This window comes from Lipotes vexillifer, unplaced genomic scaffold (genome assembly GCF_000442215.2).
Source record: "Lipotes vexillifer unplaced genomic scaffold, Lipotes_vexillifer_v1.1 scaffold150, whole genome shotgun sequence".
In the NCBI taxonomy this organism is placed as follows: Eukaryota; Metazoa; Chordata; class Mammalia; order Artiodactyla; family Lipotidae; genus Lipotes; species Lipotes vexillifer.
Genome location: NW_006792921.1, coordinates 5,356,094 through 5,380,159, shown reverse-complemented (window position 1 = coordinate 5,380,159; position 24,066 = coordinate 5,356,094). Strand labels below are relative to the sequence as shown.

The 24,066-nt window shown below is 43.9% G+C and overlaps 1 protein-coding gene across 1 annotated transcript in view; it reads left to right on the top strand.

Moving 5' to 3' along the window:
* The window catches only part of SCRN1 (secernin 1), a 57,599-nt gene that overhangs the window by 21,012 nt on the left and 12,521 nt on the right, over positions 1-24,066 (top strand). Inside the window, exons 2-6 of the mRNA XM_007466094.1 lie at positions 187-346; positions 12,509-12,690; positions 19,982-20,184; positions 21,204-21,398; positions 23,560-23,725. Of these exons, the coding sequence (XP_007466156.1) occupies positions 188-346; positions 12,509-12,690; positions 19,982-20,184; positions 21,204-21,398; positions 23,560-23,725 (905 nt within the window). The 5' untranslated portion in view covers position 187. The remainder of the gene's footprint in view (positions 1-186; positions 347-12,508; positions 12,691-19,981; positions 20,185-21,203; positions 21,399-23,559; positions 23,726-24,066) is intronic.

The window sequence follows — 24,066 nt, the reverse complement described above, 5'->3', positions numbered from 1 at the left end:
GCGTCCCCTGCATCGGCAGGCGGACTCTCAACCACTGCGCCACCAGGGAAGCCCCAGCTGGGCTCTCTTAATGAGCTCGCTGCACACAGTTCAATACTAGAACTCTCTTAGTGGGTGAAATATGTTTGAAGAACTCACCGGTGGAATGTTCCATGTTAGGCCTGCTTCCATTCTCTCTCTTTTCAGGATGGCTTTAGCCCCTCCAAGTTACTGTTTTGTGGCCTTCCCGCCACGTGCAAAGGACGGTCTGGTGGTATTTGGGAAAAATTCAGCTCGGCCCCGGGATGAAGTGCAAGAGATTGTGTATTTCTCGGCAGCTGATCATGAACCCGAGAGCAAGGCTGAGGTAAGTCACGTGTTACTGTCTCTCAGTTAACATGTATTCTCTTTCTCTGGCTTTGCCCAGCACCTTGATGTCTTAACCTGGAAGCCTGCTCACAAGTCAGAACTGTCATGTGGGTTCTGTGGTTTCCTGTTTCCGTTCAGGTTTGTTCATAGCCTTAAAAATAGGGTCACATGGACAATTCTGCATTCGTTGCTGTGGCCCATGTTTTATACTTAAGTAAAATATTTACACAATTCCAAAGTCAAATCTATGAAATAAGATATATTCATAGAAGTCTAGCTTCTACCTTTGTATCATTCACTCCATTTCCTTTTTCTTCTATAGGTTATCATGTTTTGGAAGTTTGGGGGTTTATCCTTCCATTTAAAAAATTACATATTAATATATGGAATAAACTACACACACACATACATATCCATATGAATATTTATCCCAGTCCCTTTCCTCCCTTCTTAGATGAATGGTAGCATGCTATATACACTTTTTTCCACTTTGCTCTTTTCAACTAAAACTGTATCTTGCAGGTCACTCCATCTGGTCTCTAAAGAGATTCTTCATTCCTCATTTACAGCTGTGTAGTGTTTCATTCTATGGATGTAATCAGACTTTAATCCATCCCATATTGCTGGACATTTGGGTTGTTTTCCAGTCTTTTGCTATTACAAATAGTGCTGAAGTGAATAATAGCCTTGTGCATCTGTCACAGTATCTGGTCTTGGTTTATATATTTTTATCATGTTAAAAATTATCCACCAGTTCTTATTTTGAGTACTTAAAGAACCGTTTAGTCAGTATTTCTTTGGAATAGGTACCTAGAAATGGGATTTCTGAGTCACAGGGTATGTAAATATGTAATTTTGTTAGATGTGGTCAAATTTCCTTTCATAGCTGGTGTACCATACCATTTTGCATTCCCACCAGCAATGTAAGACAGTGCCTGTTTGTTCATATTCCCAGAGTGTGTTGTCAAACTCTCATGATGGCTATTTCATGTTAGTTTTACATTCTGCTCTTTTACTAAATTCTTTTATTGGTTGTGTCAGCTTTTATTATTGATTCTCTTGGGTTTTCCAGGTATGTTGTTATAAAACCTACAAATAGAGATTGTTTGATTGTTCTTACATCTCTAATTATTTTCTTGTTTGTTTGGCTTATAGCTTGGATTCAGTATTAATAGTGATGGAGATAATAGATATCTTTGCCTTTGTTCCTGACCTGAGGTGGGGGACAGCCTCTAGTGCTTCCACATTAAGTAAGATGCTGGTTTGGGAACAGAGATTTATATAGTTTTGTCATGTTAAACAGTATATATCAATTCATACTTTGATTGCTTTTAAATCCTCAAGAATAGGTGTTACATTTTGTTAGAGATCTTTCCAGTGATTATGGAGATAATCCCCTGATTTTTTTCTTCCTATTTAATGATAAGTTGAACCATCTTTGCATTCATGGAATAAACTTCTTGGTTATGGTATATTTAGTTGTATGTGTTTAAATTGTAATTGTTTGTTGAAGGATGAAGAATTTGGATGAAAAAAATGGGAGCTAGTAGATAAACAAACTCTTGCCCCTGACATAATCTGTATTCTTTGATGTTCTATGCTTTACAAAATAAACTGATTTTTCTGGTGATTGTGCTAGGTTTTAAGTGGGTATTCATCAGTGTGTATTTCATTTTCTTATCTGAATCTTTATCTGTTTCGATCCTTTAAAAGCATTAAGCATCACCAGAGCAACAGAACTCTACAAGGAGCTGCTTATGCGAGGTGAATTTAACAGAGACACTGAGACGAACAGGCAGAGTGCATGAGTCTGTGGTCGAGGCAGTGGCAGACTGGCTCCCACAGGATATTCGCCAGAACCACTTGCCTCTTGTGTTGCACCACTAACTTGGTCCAAGCCCCTAAACTTCAGTGGGACCTTCCTTTCATACAGGCAGAAAAGAGTGCTAGGTTCTCTGGCGCTCATGCTAGCTTTTAAATGGGTATTCATTAATGTGTGAATGTCCGTGTTGTTTGGATCTGAATGTTTCTTTCTGTTCCTGGAACAGAGTGGACTCGGTATGGATGAAGTTGGCTTGGTTTGTGTTGTTACTGACCTTCCCTGTCTGTCTTCCCTAAATGTTTCTTTTCCCCAGAGAGTCATGCAAACTGAAACAACGCTTTGATTTTCATGTGGGCAGATGTAATTTCCCAAAGATGTGGCTATACGGAATCCCATTCCACATGTGCTTCTCACAGTGTGATAGACACGCCTCCACGGAGTGGAGGGTTTATGCCCCCCACCCCTGCCACGAATCTTGGTGAGGACTTCCAATGGCATCATGCAGTGAAGCGTGACGGAGGTGATGCTGTGTGACCTCCAGGGCTGGGTCATAAAAGGATTCAGCTTCCACTCGACTCCCTCTTTTGGAACTCTAGCCCTAAGATCCCAGGCACCATGCTGGGGGAAACCCAAATGCCCATGTACAGAGACCATGGGGTGGGGCCCACATGGAGAGCCTACAGCTAGTGTCAGCTGCCAGATGTGTGAGTGAATGACCTTTCAGTGATTCCAGACCTCGAGCTCTATGGAGTAGAGACACACCATCCCTTCTGTGCCCTGTCCAGATTCCTGACTCATCAAATTCATGAACATAATAAGCGGTTGTTTTACACCACTAGATTTGGGGTCATTTTTTAGTAGCCATAGTAACTACAATATTGTACAAAGCCTTTTATAAATATGGCTGAAATAAATATTTTAGAAAAAATTTGTTTTCTTTTATGGGGAATAGGTTAAATAAGTCTGTATTTTACTCACGGTTACAGTCATTTTAGGAAATAGACTAGATTCCTTTCACTAGTTAACCTATGGTATATTAATGCTCAAATACACTATAGGTTACATTATGTCCCTTTGCATAAATAAGTGCAGCTTGATACATACCAGAGTTAGTCCCTAAGGCAGCCCTGACCTTTTTTCTGAGTTGCATATCTGTGTTCTGAGTTGCCTCTGCACATTTCCACATCCATACTCTGCAGGTAAAATAACTCTATGGATCCAAAACCAAATTCACTTTCCCCGTCTCATCTGTTCCTCTAACAGTGCTATTGTCTGCCGCATCGTTTAATCTAGAAACCAGACAGAAGCGTTGACCCCTGTTTTCCCACTCCTCTGTGGATGCACGGGGGTGGCTGTCACTGCGTCTTGTTGCTTCCTCTCCTGTGTCCCCATCTCCACTCTACGGCCCCCAGCTCATTCACACCCACCCCCATCTCCCTTGGGCTTTAATCTGCTTATTGGTGCCCAGGTCTCTTTCTCCTGAATTCTGTTCCCTGCAGGGTCACCGGAATTTTCTTTCCAGATCACAGCTTTGTCATTGCCTTGTTTAAAAATGTTTGGTTGCTTATAGGACGAGAGTCCAGGCTGATTTGTATGCCATTCACAACTCTTCCTGATTGGCACCCTGCTCACTTTCCTTTCTTTTCTTTTAAATTAATAGACAGTTTCAGAGCAGATTTAAGTTTCCAGAAAAATGAGTATAAGTACAGAGAGTTCTCATATAAGCCCTCAACTCCCCCCAACCCCCTGCCTCCCAGTTTCCCCTATTATTAACATTTTGCCCTAATATGGTGCATTTGTTACAATTGATGAGGCTGTACTGATACATTATTATTAACAAAGGCAATAGTTTACATTAAAGTTCACTCTTTGTGTTATATATTCTATGGGTTTTGACAGTTTCTAATATCATGTATCTGTCATACAGAGTAGTTCCACTGCCCTAAACATCCTCCGTGTTCTGCCTGGTCATCTCTTCCTTCCCCTAACCCCTGGCAACCGCTGATCTTTTCACTGTCTCCATAGTTTTCCCTTTTCTAGAAGGTTATATAATTGGAATCATATAGTATGTAGCCTTTTCAGATTGGCTTCTTTCACTTACTAATATACATTTAAGATTCATTCATGTCTCTTCCAGGCTTGATAGAATGTTTCTTTTCAGCTCTGAATAATATTCCATTGTCTGGATGTACCATAATTTATTCTTCCATTCACCTATTGAAGGACATCTTGTTTGCATCCAAGTTCTGGCAATTTTGAATAAAGTTGCTGTAAAATTTGTGCGTAGGTTTTTGTATGGACATAAATTTTCAACTCATTTGGGTAAAGATACTTTTTAATGTAATTTTATATTTTGAAAAGGTGATATATTGGTGTGGTTCAAAGATTTAATAACATTAAAAGGTTTACAGTAAGCAGTCTTAATCTCCCCTTATTCCTGTCTACCCTGATTCCCATCTTTATTTATTTGTTTGTTTGCTTATTTATTTATTTATTTATTTTTGGCTGCGTTGGGTCTTTGTTGCTGCGCGCGGGCTTTCTCTAGTTGCAGTGAGCGGGGGCTACTTGTGGTTGCAGTGCGCAGGCTTCTCACTGTGGTGGCTTCTCTTGTTGCGGAGCACGGGCTCTAGGTGTGTGGGCTTCAGTACTTCTGGCATGTGGGCTCAGTAGTTGTGGCTCGCGGGCTCTAGAATGCAGGCTCAGTAGTTGTGGTGCACAGGCTTAGTTGCTCTGTGGCATGTGAGATCTTCCCGGACCAGAGCTCAAACCCGTGTCCCCTGCATTGGCAGGTGGATTCTTAACCACTGTGCCACCAGGGAAGCCCCTGATTCACATCTTATGTAAACGCTTCTATTATTTTCTTGCCCATCTTTTCAGTGTTTTGTGCAAACTACTGCAAATAAATATAGATATGTAGCCTTCTTTTCTTTTTTCATGAAAGTAGCACATTATATACCCTATTCTGAGACTTGATTTTTTTTTAATGTATAATTTCAAACTTACAAAAAGGTCTACAATTTGCTTTTTTTGTTTAGTAACATTTTCTAAAGAGTTTTCTATTGCTGAACATAGAGATTATTATTATTTTTCTTATAGCTGATAGTAGTCTATTGTGGAGATACTCCAAAATTTATTGAATCAGTCCTCTCTTGGTGGATACTTGGACTTTTGGCTGGTCTAGAAAGTACAGCTGTGAAGAACATTGTACATAAATCTTTCTGTACATGTGTAGGTACAGTCACTAGATACACTTCCAGATGCAGGATCACTGGGTCATAGGATAAATTTTTTGTAATAATTGATCTCCATAAGGGTTGTACAATTTCCTGCTTACTTTTTTATCCTCATACTTAGTTTTCCTCTCCTCACTTACACAGTAGGCCTCAGCTATATTGAGCTGCTTGTCATTTCTTGAACAAACAGCACTCTTGCATTTCTCTGTACTTTTGCTCTTTCTATCCCTTGCTGAGAATGTCCTTCCTCACCCCTCTTGTCATCTACTTGGAAGACTCCTATGCATGCTTCAAGGCCCCAGCCCCAATATCCCCTCCTCCCTCTAGCCTGCCACCCTTCTATGAACATGTAGTATTTTAAATGTATTCTATCATTATAAATCAATTGAAATTTATAGTCACCTGAAACTAGGGGGATGAGTTCTGGCTCAGGAGGCAGGGTCCTGGGTTCTAGTCCTGCCTTCCCCATTTACTGCATCTTGGGCCTTTGAGCCTCTGAGACTCAGTTTCCTCATTTGCCAGAAGGAGATCGTAGCACCCTCTGTGTCTGCCTTCCTGGGTTCTTGTAAAGCACGTATGAGCTAACATGTGAAAGCACTTTGTAAACTCCAAGGAGAACACTGTGCAGAGAGAGGTTTTTTCTTCTTTTGAAAAAGCAATCAACCAGTGTTGAGAGTTTCTGTAACTCCAGGTGTCAGTTCCCAAACTCCTGTCTTTAGCACATGCTAAATCTGCTTTTCAAACTTACTCTTATCCCTTTAATTCCCAAACAGTTACACCTGTCTCCCTCCCCTGTTTTTGTCTCAAGTACAGAATGATGGGTTCTTTTCCATATTTGGGCCTATGAGCCACAGTAACTACAGTGTAACTTTCATAATAGTCCTCATTAGCATACAGAAGAAGTTTAACTATGAAGAGTGAGAACTTCTCATAAAAACCCATCTATTCCTCAGCCATTTCATGACATTTTAAACATACATAGTCTGCAGTTTCCCTAGAAATCTCATACATGAGTGTTGCAGTCCCTGGAGTCCATTTTCTGAGAATAACCATGTGCAAAAAGTCACTGTGGGACTTCCCTGGTGGTCCAGTGGTTAAGACTCCACGCTTCCACTGCAGGGGACACGGGTTCAATCCCTGGTCGGGGAACTAAGATCCTGCATGCCGTCCGGCGTGGCCAAAAGAAAAAAATAAATAAATAAAATTGTGGGTTTTTTTTTTTAAATGGAGGTTTCATTTAAAAAAAAGAGTCACTGTGATTGCTCATCTGCCCACCTACCCACCCTTCCAGCTGGTCCATCCTACCAGGCGGTCTTCTCTTCCAGTTGGTCCCTTTTCTTACCCTTCATCTTTCACTCAGTCTGTCCATCGGTCTGCTTGTCCATCTATCATCTACTCTATGTCCAGTTCACTTTGCTTGAGATGGAGGAATAAGAAATGGGGTCCTCCAGCACAGAGTTCCTCAGTTTCTAAAATTATGCTGCACATTTTTGTTCAGATGCACAGCTGGCAGATTGGAACATTTTATTTTTTGTTCTTTAGTCTGTCTTCTATGGATTTTGGGTTTTTAACAACTCCTCATTTGGTTGCAGGGTAGGATGGATAAGTATGTATCAATTTGTGAAATCCCCTGTGTCCTCTCTGAGGATGCTGTACACGGTGCATCACAGAACTCATCTCCCTTTACCTCAGGCCCTGCTTCTCCCTATGGTTAGGGGTGTTGAAGAATCAGATGAACAATTTCCTGGATTATGATGTTCTGTGTGTGCATGGGTGTATTTGTGTGTGTGTGGATGTGCATCTGTGCTCATGGATGGGTATAGGTCTATTCTTAAATGGTTAAACCTTCTATTTAAGAAAAAAATGGATCCAACATTAGAATGTTTTCCTGGAAGAACAATGGATTTCAACTACAGTTTACATGAGTCATACTTGGTACCCAAGAGAGTACCACAATTTATGGAGACAGAATTCCTTTTTATTTATTTATTTTTTTTGTGGTACGCAGGCCTCTCACCATTGCGGCCTCTCCCGTTGCGGAGCACAGGCTCCGGACGCGCAGGCCCAGCGGCCACAGCCCATGGGCCCAGCCGCTCCGCGGCATGTGGGATCCTCCCAGACCGGGGCACAAACCCGCGTCCCCTGCATTGGCAGGTGGACTCCCAACCACTGCGCCACCAGGGAAGCCGAGACAGAATTCTTGATAGCCAAGTCAGGTTTGATACATAATGTTTTTTGAAAGCTTCTCTTATTATTATATATTGAACCTCACCTCCATTTTTCTCTCCTTTAGAATTCATTGTTTCCTTTTCTTTGAAAGTTAGTTTTAATTTATTTTTATTTTCTACTGTATGAAGTTCAGTGTGGGATTAGTATCCTCAGCAAGGTTATACAACTTTCACAATTGGGGTGGGTTTTTAGTAGATCATTTCCCTTTTCCTCCCCAATGAAAATATTTGCAAGAAGAATAGAAAACTACCAATTAATGATAGCTGGTGGTGTTGTTAGTAGCATTGTTTAGGTGGTGTCTGTATTTGTGGTGTGTGGAGTATGTGTGTACATGGTGGGGCAGGGAGTGGGTCCTGAATGTTAATTCTGAAGATTATCCCCTACAGCAGGAGAGCACAAGTCATTCTGGAATCAAAGAAATCTGACCAGAGCTCCATGGCCACTAAGTAGATTGTGTGTCTTTCTTCCTGTTTTCTTCTCTTCAGCCCCAGGAGCAGGAGTCCCCAGCCTTCTGTGGGGTCAGAGCATTTCCCTTGCTCCGTGGGAAAGTGGCTCGGCAGGGGGCTTCCTTCCATCACGTCCCCTTTCCCAATCCTGTTTCTGACGCCAGGCCTTTGCATTGTCCATCCTCAAAGATCTTACAGCTTCGGGGGAATAAAAAGCAGCTCTTCTAAAGTGTGGTCAACATCTTCTTTTGTCTTTGTTTAGACTCATATGAGCCTTAAGGGCACATTTTCAAAAACCAGTCAAGTAGCAGGCAGGACACTGGAATAAAAAAATTAAAAAACAAACAACCTCAGTGATCATTAGTGGTGCTGCTTTAGAGTCACAAATTTTCTAAAACTTAAACTATTTCCCTGAAGCATCCCATTTTCCCTACCTTTGTTTTCCACCCTAAGAAGTCTGGCTGACTCATCAACTCCTTTCACAGTGGTTTTCGCTGGTGGTGCCAGGGTTGTGTTCACCATCTGAGTACAGTAGGAAAGGCACAATGATTGCATTTCATTAATTGAAACGTCTATTGTGTGAGTGTCTCTATTCCACTTTCACTGGGTGATATCCAGAAATAGTGTGTGCAGGAATGTGCAAGGGGTAGGTGACAGCATGGCGCTGATTTTGCTTTTTCATTTTGGACACCATCACACAAAATAATAAAGGGTTTGCCCTGAAGAAGAATTGTCATTTGTTTTTGTCTCCGGGGCCTTGTCGAGGTTTATCTTTCCATCCTCCAACCTGGCATGTGTCCCCAGGAGCCACCTGAGAGCGACAAGCTCAGTGCAGGTAATACTTTTAAAACCTCAGTGATTAGCATTAGGCAGGGCTGACATTTAGAACCACGCCCCCTGCCCTGGGCATTCTTACGTTGCTGTGTGGCCTTGGCCCCCAGAAGTCACACTAGCTGACAGATTTGTTTTATTAAAGGCTGCCGATGCAGGGGACACAGGTTCGTGCCCCAGTCTGGGAAGATCCCACATGCCCCGGAGCGGCTGGGCTCGTGAGCCATGGCCGCTGAGCCTGCGTGTCCGGAGCCTGTGCTCCACAACGGGAGAGGCCACGACAGTGAGAGGCCCGCGTACCGCAAAAAAAAAAAAGGCTGGGTGGGTGTGGCCATGGGGCAGCAAGACGAACTGCTCCTCTTTTTCTGAAGCCCCCTTGAACAGCTTAATCACCAAAGTGAGGCCAGAACTAACCCTGTAAAGACTGATCTTCTGAGTGGTGAACGTTTTCTCTTTTCTTTTTTTCTCATAGAAACTTGGCTAGGACTGTTGACTTTAGAACTAAATTGTTTTTCCAGGCTGAAAGAAAATTTCAGGTACTTTTGGATTTTTTCCCCCCAGAGACACCTTTCCTGCTACCTCAAATCCCACTTTTTCTCTGCCTTGTTAATAATGTGGAAATTGTGTCAGTGAATTTTATTAAAGAAAATGACTGCCTGCGGAGTTCATGTTCTAGATGGCTGACTTTACAAAGTTTAACTCGTTACATCTTGTGTAAATGTTCCTTATTTGTGAGGTTTGCTCCCAAACTGGGATTTTAAATAACCGATCTCTATGAGACAAGTGTGTCCATCCTCCCTACTCCCTCCTACAGCTCGGTGTGATTAGACAGATTTCAAACCCAGTGGACCATGTGTGAATTGCAGCCCCAGAAGGGCCCTTGTGAGGCCCAGACTTCTGTGGTCCATGACAAAGATGCCCCGAGGGGCATGTGTTATAGGCTCACTAAGGCTGGGGTGCACACCCACCCACCTCCTGTTCCCCGACCCTGTGGCCTGTGAGGAGATCTGGGGCATCAGCTTACAGCCTGGTGCTTGGGAGGTGCTGATTTAGCCCATCTGGCTAGTTGGGGATCTCCTTGCTTCCTCATGATTCTAAGTTTGGCCTGAAAAGTGTCAGGTTGGCTGCATGTATTTTGGACTCCCACAGAGACCATATGGTCTTTTGCATTCAGTGTTCAGCATTTTTATCTGTCAGTACTTATTGAGCTTTTGCAGTCCTGTGACTCAGTGCCCTCGTAGCTCCCCTAAGTGGCAGGGTGGAGGACCTCCCTGAACCGTGAACGCATTTCTGACATCCCCACCTGTCTCTTCTCAGGCTCTTACCTCTGTCTGGAATACGTCCATGTCTGGCCTACTTTTCCAGATCAACCTAAATGTCACTCACTCGATAAAACCTCTGCCCACTTGGTTGTGTGGTTTCCTTTGAACCTCTATTATGCTCCCTCCGACCTTTGTTATTCATTCGTTCATTCATTTATCCATTCATTCATTCAAAAAAAGGTTTATTGATGCCTACTATATACCAGATTTGGGATATGTCATGAACTAAACAGCAAAGATCTCTCCCTCCTTCCCTTCTGTAATCTCTCAATAGCGCTTACATTCTAGCTGGTAGAGATAGCATACGTAAACAGCACGTACGATACGTCAGTCAGTTATGTAGTATTTTGGAAGGGTCAAAATGGCATGGAACGGGGAAAGGAAAAGGAAGGGCAGGATCGTGTCGATCAGAGTACGAGGTGGGAGGAGGGGACGAGATGCAGTGCATTATTAGTCAGACAGGCCTCAGTGACACTTACTGAAGTTGGCCTGTGGTCGTAGTCTGCGTATGTGCCTTCTCCTTCTTTCCCAACTGAAGGGGCAGAGACTGGGTCTCCTCACTGATTTATCTGCCAGCAGCACTTAGCACGAAATGCCTTGTGTGTGGTCGGTGCTCCGTAGATACTTGGTGAAATGGGAACAAATCTGTCAAAATGAATTTGAGGGCAAATAAAAAACTCATTTCCTATTTTGCTTTTTTCCTGTCCTTAAAAAAAATCCTTTATGATAAATCTGTGCTTAAGAATCTGAGATTCCTTGCCTATTTACTTAGTCTTTTCAAGATAGAGTTTGTCACTGGACCTCAGTGGGTACAGGGGTTTTGGCAAGTATGAAATAACATTATCCCAGTGCAGAGCAATACCTAACGTGGATTGTGAAGATACGGATGTCACGTGATCAGTGAGTGTGCATTTCAGCTCTTACCTGAGGTTTAGAGATTATGGAAAATCAATGCAGGGTAGCTTTCTGGGCTGCATTCAGTCCATATAAGTGGGTCTTGAATCAAAAAAAAGATCTAAGGCTGCAGTTGATCCAGTGCTTTCAGGTGCCCAATTTAAAATGCAAATGGCTGCTGTGGCTGATAAATTTCTCCCCTGAGAGCTAAAAAGCTCTGTGTAATTTAGAGCCCTGAGTTCCATAATGCAGCTTCCACGGGAAGAGTATGTGTGTCATAGACTGCTAGCATGTCAGCGTCAGGAGGCTCCTGTGGACAGCCTAGTTTAGTGCTTTTCCAACTGCTCTAGCCGAGTCCTCCCAGGGGCCCCGGTATGGGGAGGGGAAAGGCTCTGAGTTATCTATCCTCAGTCCCATGCCTGTTCTTCCATTCACCTCAATACAGTTTGACCAGTTTTATTGTCTTTATGCTTTTATGTAAGAGTTTGTATGGAGGAAGTGTTCTGAGGCTAAAAATATCAATACTTGGAAAGATGTAGCTTGATCTATTAGCACATTAATTTTCCAGGTACAGACACAGCAGCCTGGAGAAGGTAAGACACAGCTCTAAGTGGTTATGTACTGCAGTTGGGACAGCAGTTAGGAATATGCCTCTCTGGGACTGTTTCCTTGTATGTCCACCTCATGGGCTTAGTGTGGGAATCAAATGGGACAGACCAGGAAGCACAATGGATAAGAGAGTGTACATTTAATGCGTGAGTTAAATGTAAAGCATCACTATCATTTTCTCTTTTCTACCACTAGAGCAATCAAGTGGGTTGTCAAACTGTGTTCCAGGGAGCCCTAGGGATCATTGCAGGAAGCTTAGGGGACCTCTTTTCTTCAGACAAAGCATCTTTCCTTTTATCTGCTTTCTATGTTAGGCATCTAGGTAAAGTTTCTTTTATAGATAGGACTCTATAACTTTTTAAAAGTTTGAAAACTACTGATCTAGAAGGAGTTTTGCAAATAAATAGCTATGCTTGTTTGAAATGCTGGTGGCCATCTGTGCCCATTGAGATGGCTAGATACAGAATATTCAGGGCAGGGATTGCTTGAATACCTGGTTCGAGAAGATGGACTGCTGTAGATGTAAACATTATGCACAGGTTGGCCTGAACCAAAGAGACAGAAAACTGAGTGAGTGACAAGACTGAAACTCACTGGGGAAACCTTTGAGCTGCTTTGAGACGTGTGGTGTTTTTTAAGTCTGGGTGTTCCCAAGGCCTTTTATTTCTTGGCTCTGTTTGTAACCGACGTGGTGGTTTGATGTAAGTACCAAGGTGAAAACTAAGTGGTACCTGACAGGTGATGGCCCTTTCTTTCCTTTCTTCATTTTTTTAGTGCACTTACATTTCAATCGACCAAGTTCCCAGGACCCATGCCATCGTGATAAGCAGACCTGCCTGGCTTTGGGGGGCAGAAATGGGAGCCAATGAACATGGAGTGTGCATAGCCAATGAAGCCATCAATGCCAGAGAGCCAGCCGCTGAAACGGAAGCCTTACTGGGGATGGATCTGGTCAGGTACTGCCTGGTGATTCTCTGAAACAACTGCCCAGAACAGGTGGGGTGTGGGGACGGGATTTATCTCCCTCCAAACCTCATACTTCGTAACGTAGCCCTTCCAAAGAAGACTTGTGCCTTTTGATATAGACTTGGAGGTGATGGAAAAAAGAATAGATTACAATGGAGTATTATTCAGCAATAAAAAAAATTAAGTACTGATACCTGCTATAACATGATGAATCTTGAAAACGTTATACTAAGTGAAAGAAGTCAGACACGAAAGGTCATTATTGTATGATTCCATTTACATGAAATATCCTGAATAGGCAAATTCATAGAAGCAGAAAGTAGATTAGTGGTTGCCTGGGGTTGGAGCGGAGGATGGGGTGTGATTCCTAATGGATATGGTGCTTCTTTTTGGGGTGTTGGAATGTTCCAAATTTAGATTATGGTGATAGTTGCACAACTTTATGAATATACTAAAGACCCCTGAACTACACTTTTAAATGGATGAAGTTTATGGTCTTTGAAATGTATCTAATAATATATAAAAATAAAAAGAATATATTAGAATTACATAAAAGATAAAGGAAAAAAGAACAGAAATCACTTCCCTCCTTTTTCCTCTAAGTCTTGGTCATCTTCTCTTCCTTTCCCTCCCATTCCAGCCACAGTGTAACAGAGGGAAGCGGACGTGTAAGCTCAGCAGGATGGGGGTCTCTGTTGGCTTGTTCACTACTGCGTCACAAGCACTAGGGGTTGTGTGCCTGGCACGTAGTGGCTGATCAACGACTGAGTTTGGAAAGAATGACTAAAATAGACGGTGGGTGGGAATGAAACAACATTCTGAAATGGCTTCCTTTTTTCTGAAATACTGAAATGCAACAGAGTAATGGCATGATTGAAAGACGATTGGGCTGCGAGCTGGAGGTCTTGGTCTTCGGTGTGGATACTTGTCACTTGTCTGATGTGAGGCCTAGATTGGGTGACCTCCAGAGAGCTTCCCACATGGAACATCCTATAAAAAGGAATAGAGGTTTTCACATTTCGTAGGTGTTGTAGGGAGAAATTGCACATCTACACAGAGACCTCCGTGGCCCATAGCTTCTTCCAGCTGATGGACAGGTCTGTGTGTGACACCCCTTTGATGCCATATTGCCTTTATACCTTCCTCACCCTTCCTTACGCTTCCTGGTTATTATAAACTCAGAAGGAGCAGGTTCCCTGAGCTGGAGAAAAGGAGGGAAAAGCCTTATATTTATAAGCAGTTTTCTCTTGATCAACAGAATGAAATGGATAGAATAACAACAAGCTTTGGGCTAATGTTTTGACAGTTGTCCCAGTATTTTTACCTCCGTGCTTAATAGAAATCCTAAAAATGAAGAGTTAACAATGAAAAATAATGTCCCTTTTATGCCTCATTCATAGCCTTGCATTTTGAGTTACCATTGACTTTATGGCAGGGGATTTATAGAACTGGCAAATACCACCATTTAAACAGTTGATTTCTAAGGGACGACAGAGAAGAATTTTTTTTTTTTAAATTTCTTCAAAGCCTCTGATGTATCTTCTCAAGTTCATCAACCCGTAAGGCAACGAGAGTTACTGAATATCTGCTTTGTGCTACAGACTCTGTGGGCACATGAAGAAGCCCCCAGACTTCAAGGAGATTTTAGTCTGGTTGCAGGGAGAAGACAGAAAATGGAGCAATGCAAGATTTTAAGACCAATTTAAGATGACAGAAGGAGAGGTGTGTCTCAAGGCAATCTGAGATTTGTAGCCACATGAATGGCACAGAATCCCAGGCCCTCAGCAAACACCCCTGGATGTTCAGAGATGACAATGGACTGAGTCTGTTTAGGAATGCTTTGAGAAGAGGACGCCTGTGACCTGGGTGTACAACGCTGCAGGGATGTAGACCGAGAAGATATACTTGGCCCATAATTGGGGTTGTGATAGCTACCAAGGTCTGGACACTAACAAGCGTCAGCAGTAGATTATAGGGTGAATTTAACCATAGTCATTTAACTTTGACTCCTTTCCTGGCCACCCGTGTCCAGTTATGACAATAAAAAAGCAGGTATGTGAAGAGGACCCTGCTGCAGGTGTCTGCACCTCGAGTGGCTCTTTGTGAGTTCAGGGTCTCAGCTTTATAGAAGCTATGATAAGTTCAGCCAAGCCCAGTCGGCTAGTGAGGGGCCAGTTCATACTAACCGAATGCTAAAAGTGACCCCTGAGCCAGAAGGCCTCCTAGATCAATGTCTCAGAGGCTCCCAGGTGATGGGTGCTGAAGCACACAGAACACTGTTTGAGTAGCAAGGTTCCAGAGCAGTGGGTCTCAAAGTGTGGTTGGTGACCCAGTAGCTCTGGCATCACCTGGAAAGTTGTTTGAAATGTAGATTCTGGGTCCCCACCACAGGCCTCCTGAATCAGCAACTCTGGGGGGTGGGACCAGCAATCTGTGCTTCCGATACACACGAAGCGTTGAGAACCAGGGCGCTAGAGGAAAATGCCAGTCCGTGAGCTGTGTTCTCTCAATTTGGGCTCAGTATCTCCAAGGTATTGCTGTTGGAGGGATCACTGCTTCCTCTGTCTGTGCTTGTCTACTGTGCTTGGATGCGAGTTCTTTCCTGGACAGCTCCTGGGAGAGCAAGCTCTTTGCATTTTACACTCTATTTTTAGTGCTTGCTAGACCTGGGGTTGACTATTCAAAGATTATATAGGGCCGGCTGCCCCTCTATGGATTCTGATCTTTTGTGCTTTCCAACAGCACGTCAAATCCAGCCTCAGTCCAAAGGGATGTTAAGTGAACGTTGGTAGCACTTTATTGGGCACTGAGTTTAAGATAAAAGTATAATTTGTATGTGTTTCCTAGAGGTTTGCTGTGGGAATTCAAGCATTAGGCAATACTGTTTTTATATTTCATTTTCAGTTTATGTTTATGATGTTAAGTAACATCTGCTACTTTCGATCCATTGATCTCTGAGAATCTGTCAACAAATCCCTTTCTCCAGGGAAAAGGCACATAAACACATATACTCCATTTTTGCATGTTTCAGGAGGTTGGTACCAAGTAAAAAGAAGCTGAATGGAGCTAGCCTAAAAAATGGGAATTTATTTTCTGGAGGTCAGGGCTCTCTTACAATCCAAGGTCTGTCCCTCATGATAATGCATCTTGGCCTCTTGGATGAGAACTAGAAAGCTCTTAGAACTCATTCATCAGTGGCATTCTGGTAAATGTTTAATAACCAGACTGGGGTGGGATGGTGGGGAGCAGCTCTGATTTGTAGCCTTTTCCAGTTTCCATGGTGTAAATACTCCCACGATGCCTGATTTCAGGCTACCAATGGTTTAACAACTAGATCGAAATTCTTGATATAGAGCAGTCTGCTCCGAGCTGGCACAGCTGGCCCCAGTGCGTCACTGCATTCATTCAGTGTTTCACGCCTCTTCCTCCCTTTGCATGACTGCTCTGTTCTCTCCTTTTTTTGTAGACTGACTTTTGCTGCTCCGTTTGGCTTTAACTTTGTCACTAAAACCCAGTCCATCCCAATATTTTAGCGCATCTGATAATTCTGGGCACTTTCCATCAGACCCTCAGCATGTAAAAAGACACAAAAGTCCTTGAAAAGAGGCCAGTGTAATCACTGGAAAGGGCCAAGGGTTGTCTTTAGGTTGTGGGGAGTGTGAGGACCCACAGGTGACCTGAAAGGGGGCCCAGCCAGTGTCTGTAGGAGGGAGGAACCTGTGGATTAGAGTTCCTATTTCGCGAACACTATTGTATGATGCGTCTTGCAGAGAATATTTCATTTAACTTTGACAGCAATCCAGTGAAGTGGGTCTGATTACTTCTGTTTGGTGGACAGGAAATTGAGGTTAAGGCACTTGCCCGAGGCTTCGACAGAGCCTGGTGTACCGGGGCCCGCTCCCCTCAGGGAGGCGACCCCTGTCTGTACTGGATCGCAGGTTACTTCTCCTTTCCAGGAGCCAGGAGGCTCTGGATACCAAGAGATGGAGGTTAGTCAAAAGGTTTCCCACATCCTCTTCTTCCAAATCAGTACAGCCCTTAGCATCTACTTTTTCCCCCTCCTGCTTCTTTCCCTCTGGCTAGAGGCTGGGAATCGTTCAATGTCCAAAAAATCATGATCCAAGAGGGGCCTTGCAGACCTCTGGATTTGCGGGGGAGAAGGAAGACTATTTGCATCTACATCCCTATAGGGACACCAAGCTCATCCCTAAAAGGGGAGGGGAGTTGACTATTTTTATGACTTTCCCTAGGGCAGTGATTATATATCCACGGTAAATCTAGTTATAACTTAGTTTTACCTAATTGGGATTCAGAGGCACAGGGGTCTCCCTAATTAATGGAGACATAGGTGTCAAAAAGACAAGCAAGCCGAGTTTCTAAACACGAGAGCTTGCATTAGGGGAGTGCACAGGGTGCTCATCTTCCTTAGTGAGCTCTGTTAACCTTTCAGGAATGGGCACAGTGAGCTTGACATACCAGTGAAAAGGTCATGGGCCCCAAAGAGGGACTTTCTCCAGGATTTCCCATAAAAAATAAGGATCTGAATTTGGGAGGGAGCATCTAACTCCAAGATCCAGAAAAACCCGGACCAAGCACACCCTCAGAAGGATTTGAATTTCACTGAAGGTTGATGGCAGAGCGAGACTCTAACACTGGCCCAGTTAATTTCATTCCTTTTCCTGCTCCAGTCAAGCCCATAAAGAGGTGTGGCACCCGAAGTGAAAGTAGGCATGGAGGCCAGCAAGGCTCTGTTCTCATTTTGCATCAGATGAATCTGCCTCATCTAGGAGGGGAAACTGTCATGAAAGGCTTAAAACAGGCCTCAATGTTGGGAGACTCGTGGCCTGGATCACCATAGCCTGGTGCATTTACACCTCTGAGTCTCAGGCGGAGAGGGTGTAACCCGCTGTCATTCACAGCTCTGGCAGTTGTCCTGTTCTCAGCCCATGGCAGAGAGACCGCAAGGGAATGGTCAGGTGGGACAAAGGCGTATCTTCTCCCCATGGTCCTGGCATGAGGGGTATAATCAGAATCGTGTCTGTGGATGAGCGCTGAGGCGCCCCTGCAGATGCCATGCAGAGGGCATCAAAGTCAGTCTGGGAGGGCACGTGTGTTGGAATCTCAGCGTGGGACCCAAACAGGCAGAACAGCAGGAGAGTAAGTTAGAAACTGCACAAGAGAAGTCACAGCTTCCAGACGTGGCGCTATTGCCCCGGCTGGGTATTCACAGCCTCCTAGCACACATTTGCACGGGTAAGTTGGGGCCCTGCAAAGGCCCTGGGCACAGGGTTCTCCCTGGAATACGTACATAAGACGGTGTAACCAGGGGCCACCAGGGACCTGTGGAAAGCAGGACCTGTGGAAAGCAGGGCCCCTCCTGTGTGCCCAGCTCTGGGCTGTGAGAGGTGCTCACAGCACACTTGTTTGCTCTGGATCCTCAAGGTCAGGTGAGCACTTATTTCCTCTATGCCTTTTTGGAGACGGTGGCACTGACCAACGGAAGAGTCCACTAATTCCACCTTCTAACGAGTTTATTCTTTTATCACTCCCATGAAGTCTCAGGCTTCAGCTTCTCAAAGCATTGCCTTGTCACCAGTCTCCCTAAATAAGCTTAAATTGAGAAATGCCAAGTGAACTGACATACAATTACCTATGAAAATAAGCCTCTTGCAAAGATAAGACCAGAGCACAGAGTTGCATTATCCGGCAGCACAGTGAAATGTCCCTTCAGGAAGAATCAAGCTGGGTGAATTTTAATAATGATCGCATCTCAAGTTGAAAACTCACCCAGGACTGGCCTCTGCTATCATCTTAGCAGGCTCATTGCTCTGTTCTGTGCTTCTGCCACCAGAATTACAAGTTGAATGAAGAGATGAATAAATAGACAGTTACCGGGCACCCATTACATGCCACCTTCTTTCAAATCAGCCTGAGAGGGAAATAGTACTGTCTTCACTTTACAGATGAGAAAATCAAGGTTCGGAAAGTTTACCCCCGGTGGCTAGCAGAGCCAGAATTAGAACTGAGGCCCCTTTACCTCTGAGTCATTTGTTTTTCTGCCACAGTGTGCTATGTCTGGAAACTTACTGATCACGTACTTGGTGCTGGGCCCTAGAGCCACGATTTTCATGTTCATTGTCTCATAAAACCCATCCTCATAGTACTCAGTGATGTAGGTATTTATTTTACAGGTGACATAAAACTGGTGTTCAAGTATATTATGGAACTTGCTCAGGGTCACACGTAGGGCAGTCTCTGTACCTGCTTTAAGGGGTCTATTAATTGGAAGGGCTGGGAGGGGACTGCTGTTTCACTTTGAAAGAAGTATGTCCTTTTGGATGACTGAAGCTGTAAGCCACACCAGTAGAGGTGCGCTGATAGGTAGGAGAATATATAGTAAAAGGACTGATCATGTACGAACCAGCCGCCCATCGCTAATGAGATCGTGAGTGAATTATATGCACAGAGGACAATGGCTGGCTGTGGAGCACTTTTATTACTAATCAAAACATCTGGTGGGGCTTCCCTGGTGGCGCAGAGGTTGAGAATCTGCCTCCTAATGCAGGGGACATGGGTTCGAGCCCTGGTCTGGGAGGATCCCACATGCCACGGAGCAGCCAGGCCCAGAGCCACAGCTACTGAGCCTGCGCGTCTGGAGCCTGTGCTCCGCAACAAGAGAGGCCCGCGCACCGCGATGAAGAGTGGCCCCCACTTGCCACAACTGGAGAAAGCCCTCGCACAGAAACGAAGACCCAACACAGCAAAAATAAATAAAATAAATTAATTAAAAACAACAACGCCAACAAAAAAAAACCCCAAAAACAAAACATCTGGTGTAGAATAATAGAGGTCAAGGCTGGACTGGGCAGAGGTTTCCTTTTGCCCAGAGGCAGGAGGGAGAACGAGCCACAGAGAGGGCGTCTTGCTAAGGGCTGCAACTGAGCTGACCAGCTCTAGGGGAGTCAGAATTAGAAAAGAGAAAGAGAGGTGGCCGAGCTTCCTTTCAAGAGGGAGAAGCCACTGGGCTCCTCACTCCTGTCTCTCTATGCAAGGGGGGCGTCCAAAGACAGAAAACACCCCCATGATTTTGAACCGAATGTGTGACAGCTGCGTATCTGAGTTCAAGTGCTGTTTATCTGTTTGCGTATTGGCTTGAGTGCTTAACATAGTTACACACATTGGTGTTCTTCATAACTCAGCCCCGTCCCAGCCTTTGGTTCCTATGCTGATAATGAGGTGGTGAGGAGTGACAGAGGTATGCTTCTGGTTTTCTTACTTCAGGCTTGGTTTAGAGAGAGGGGCAACAGCTAAAGAAGCCTTAGATGTCATCGTCGCCTTGTTGGAAGAACACGGACAAGGCGGGAATTATTATGAAGATGCAAACTCCTACCACAGCTTCCAAAGTGCATATCTGATCGTGGACAGTGAGGAAGCCTGGGTGCTGGAGACCGTGGGGAGGTACTGGGCTGCGGAGAGAATCACAGGTGAGTGGGGTGGCCGGTGGAGAGTTTCGAGGACAGGAAAAGCTGAGGCCATGGTGCCTGGACTTAGAGAAGTCATGCTGCTGTTGCAGACCCTCTGTGCCTCATGTGTAGGCTCTGGAGTGCCTCTCCTTTCTGGGCTTCTGCTTCTAGAGAGGAACGGGGGTTTCCTGAGCCTGGAGTGAAGGATGTCAGTGCTTGGGAAGCACACACCTGACATTTCCTATTGACTGTTTGCCTGGGGGCAAGTCCCAGTTCTTAGTTACAGAAACAAAGTCCCAGAGATTTTTCTCAACCTGCACACACAGGCACCCAGACACATGTATATTTGCACGCACGTTCCATTAATTTAAAACCATTCATTATTGGGAATTCCCTGGTGGTCCAGTGGTTAGGACTCCGTGCTCTCACTGCCAGGGGCCTGGGTTCAATCCCTGGTCGGGGAACTAAGATCCCATAAGCCGTGCAGTGTGGCCTAAATTAATAAATAAATAAATAAATAAATAAATTCATTATCAGGGCTACGGTGTTTTTCTAAAATGTTGGGACCTGAAAAAAGTTTGAATGAAGAAGTATCATATTTTATTTTGTTTTTTAAAAAACTATATATATATTTGGGCAGAGGGCAGTAGTGTAAGCCGTTCCTTCAGGTGGAGTGAGACTAAATTGGGGAGGAGGAATCTCTGGAGCTGCGACGCTCATGAGTCTTGTTAGTAGCACAGCGCCTCTTTCAAAGAACCTATCACTTTTCTTGTGAGTAGTAAAGGCTTGGGGTTTAGTTCACCAGATCAAGTGACTGTTGCTCATTGAAAATGTGATAAAATGTGTCAGGAGTGGTCACACCTCCTGGGAGATCTTAAAAGAGAACCAAGGATCATCTGTTTCTCTCTTCAGAAACAGAATCCATTCCTCCCTATACTTAAGAGCCAAGTTGCAGGGGAGAGATGCCCTGTAAATTTCCATTTCTTGATGAAGCCTTTGTAAGTCTATTTCTAAATAACTGGGTTTTGCACTCTCTACAGAGGGAGTCAAGTGCATTTGCAATCAGCTTTCGCTCACAACTAAGATCGACGCAGAGCATCCTGAACTCAGGAGTTATGCTCAGAGTCAAGGCTGGTGGACGGGAGAGGACGAGTTCAATTTTTCTGAAGTTTTTTCTCCAGCTGATGACCATCTAGCCTGCTGTGCAGGCAAAGACAGCTTAGAAAAGCAAGAAGGTGAGTTAGTGTATCCCTTACAATTCTCCCTCTCATACCCTTTGTCTTGCAGCTATTTCAGAGACCTTGTTTGAACTTAGGAGAATGAGCAGAGAGGAAGAGTAGAGAATTGACCTTGTATATAGAGACCGACTTGTGCTAAAGTCCTTGCTCTGCAGGCAAGATGACAACTTGCATTTATTTTTACATGATGCTTTCTCATCATGGATGTTTCCTTTTCCTGTTTCTCCTGTAAATGCTGATGTCATTATGCTTGTCTTTTTTGATACTTATTCCAGCCTTGCTTATACCTCAGCATTTGTATATTTGACTTTTCTTCATATATTTTCCTCTCCTGTTAGCCTGCTGAGTCTTGACATAAGGGGTGTTGTCTTTTACTCACCTTAGGATCCCCTTGTGAGGCTTGTTATAGTCCTTTGTTCCATGAACATTTGTTGAGTCAAATTGTTGAACTGAATTCCTTTCATGAACCCTGTATCTTCCACCCAGTATTGACTTAGTCAGAATCCATGTTTAGGTAAATGTGGGTGACTGGATAGCTTGTTACTTTTACGCGTGAGTGGAAAACCCTTCCACGTAAACACAGTGACCACATTTTATATTTGCCGTTGGTCATTTAGAACAGGAGTTGGCAAACTATAACTTGTTGGCTGCTGCCTGTTTTGTAAATACAATTTCATTAGAACACAGCCGCACCCATTTATTTACCTATTGCTTATGGCTACTTCCATGCTACGTGGCAGGGTTGAGCAGCTGCGACAGGTAAGTTATGGCAGAGATTATAGGGCCCATAAGCTTAACATATTTCCTATCTGGTTCCTTAAGAAAAAGTTGGCTGACTCAATCTAGAAGAACACTTTAGGACTTCTGCTATAGAACTTAATTAATAAATTCTGGGTAGGAAGGGAAGAAAGTATCCATTTACAAATGGGAACTTTATAAAAAACCCTAAAAGTTTTTCACTTAAAAACCTAGCTTGGTAAAAGTATATAATACCAGTTGTAAGGTGGTCCTGCCAAAACAGGACAGCTTCTGGATCTAGCTACTAGTTTACCAGAAATACAGAGGATGGAGGCACATATTCAAAACACCATCTGCAAAGTCCGTCTTGCAAAGCCCAGAGTGTGAGAAGCTCAGGAGAAATGGCCCAACAAATAAAATGCTAGGGGGAAAAATGAGACGCGGTGACTAAAACAGTTTTAAGAGACATTATCAACCTGTTGGATCCTGGTTTAAATCAGTAAACTCATTTATGAAACAGTGAGGAAGTTTGAACCCTGGATAGTTGAAGAACAGAAGGACTTACTGTTAGTATTTTTAAGTGCGGTGTGTTACTCATAGAGATTTACAAAGAGGATGTGAGTCGTGGTAGTGAAGTTTAAGGCACCTTTTCTCTGTGTGATGCTCCGATTTGATCTTTGTGAACACACTGAAAAAATAGTGTTTCAATGAATTATAAACAGAGGGGGAAAACGTAGAACCAGGATCCTGTGTAGTAAGAGATTTGTTAGTCTGTTTATCTGAAGTCAGAGCCAATAGTCCTCATGGCTCTAAATATTCTAAATACTTCTCTGTGTATATTTCCCACTGCAGGGAGGTCATTCTCCAAATATAGTATTGACTCTAACCAGCAAGATCATACCAGAGAGCTTGCTTGGTGCACTGCATAGATTGCATACTTTCTTATGAATATCATTCTGTTGCATACTGTACTAGTTGAGGAATTGCCAAGTGCTGTAACACAGAGACCCCAGAGTAGTGTGGCTTAAAGAAAATGGAAATTTATTCCTCTCCCATGTTACAGTCCAGACGTATATGGACAGTCCAGGGCGGGTGGGTTATTCTGCCTCAACACGTGACTTCCTTTTGTGGTCCACTCACTGGCATCTCCCAGCCAGCAGGAAGGGAGGGAAAAAAGTGAAGGGCAAACATTCCTTTTTATGGATGTAATGGGGAAGTTGCACACATAATTTCTGCTTACCTCCCATTGGTCAGGATCTATCACGTGACCACATCTAGCCACAAGGGAAGCTGGGAAATATAGCCCCTACTTGGGCAGTTCTGTTCCCAGCTGTAATTTCAGGGGTTCTGTTACTAAAAAGGGAAAGGACTGATGGATTTTGGTTACAGCTTGCCTCCTCTCTCTCTCTTTTCTTTACAGAAAGCATCACTGTGCAGACTATGATTGACATCTTACGGGACAAAGCCAGTGGAGTCTGTATAGACTCCGAGTCTTTCCTTACCACAGCCAGTGTAGTGTCTGTCCTGCCTCAGAACAGAAGCTCGCCATGCATTCACTACGTCACTGGGACCCCAGATCCTTCCAGGTTTGTCTGAGACACAGTCACACAGGTGGCAAGCGTGTGCTTCCCTTGAGAGCTCACCCAGTAATCACACACTGAGTGCCTGCACCTCCTGCTGTATAGCTGAGTCACGTTTTTTAGTCATCTCACCATGGCCAGTGCAGCACAAAGAGCTGTGATGAAGGGAAGTTCTTGGCTTTTGTCACATAGCGTTCATCACCATCATGGAAGCAAATTGTTTTAAATTCTACAAACATTTATTAATATATATTATGGGCCAGGCATTGTGCTGTATTAGAGGGATGCAAAGATAAATAAGACCCAGTGAGACAGAAAGATACAGGAATGGCCAAGATTGATGAAAA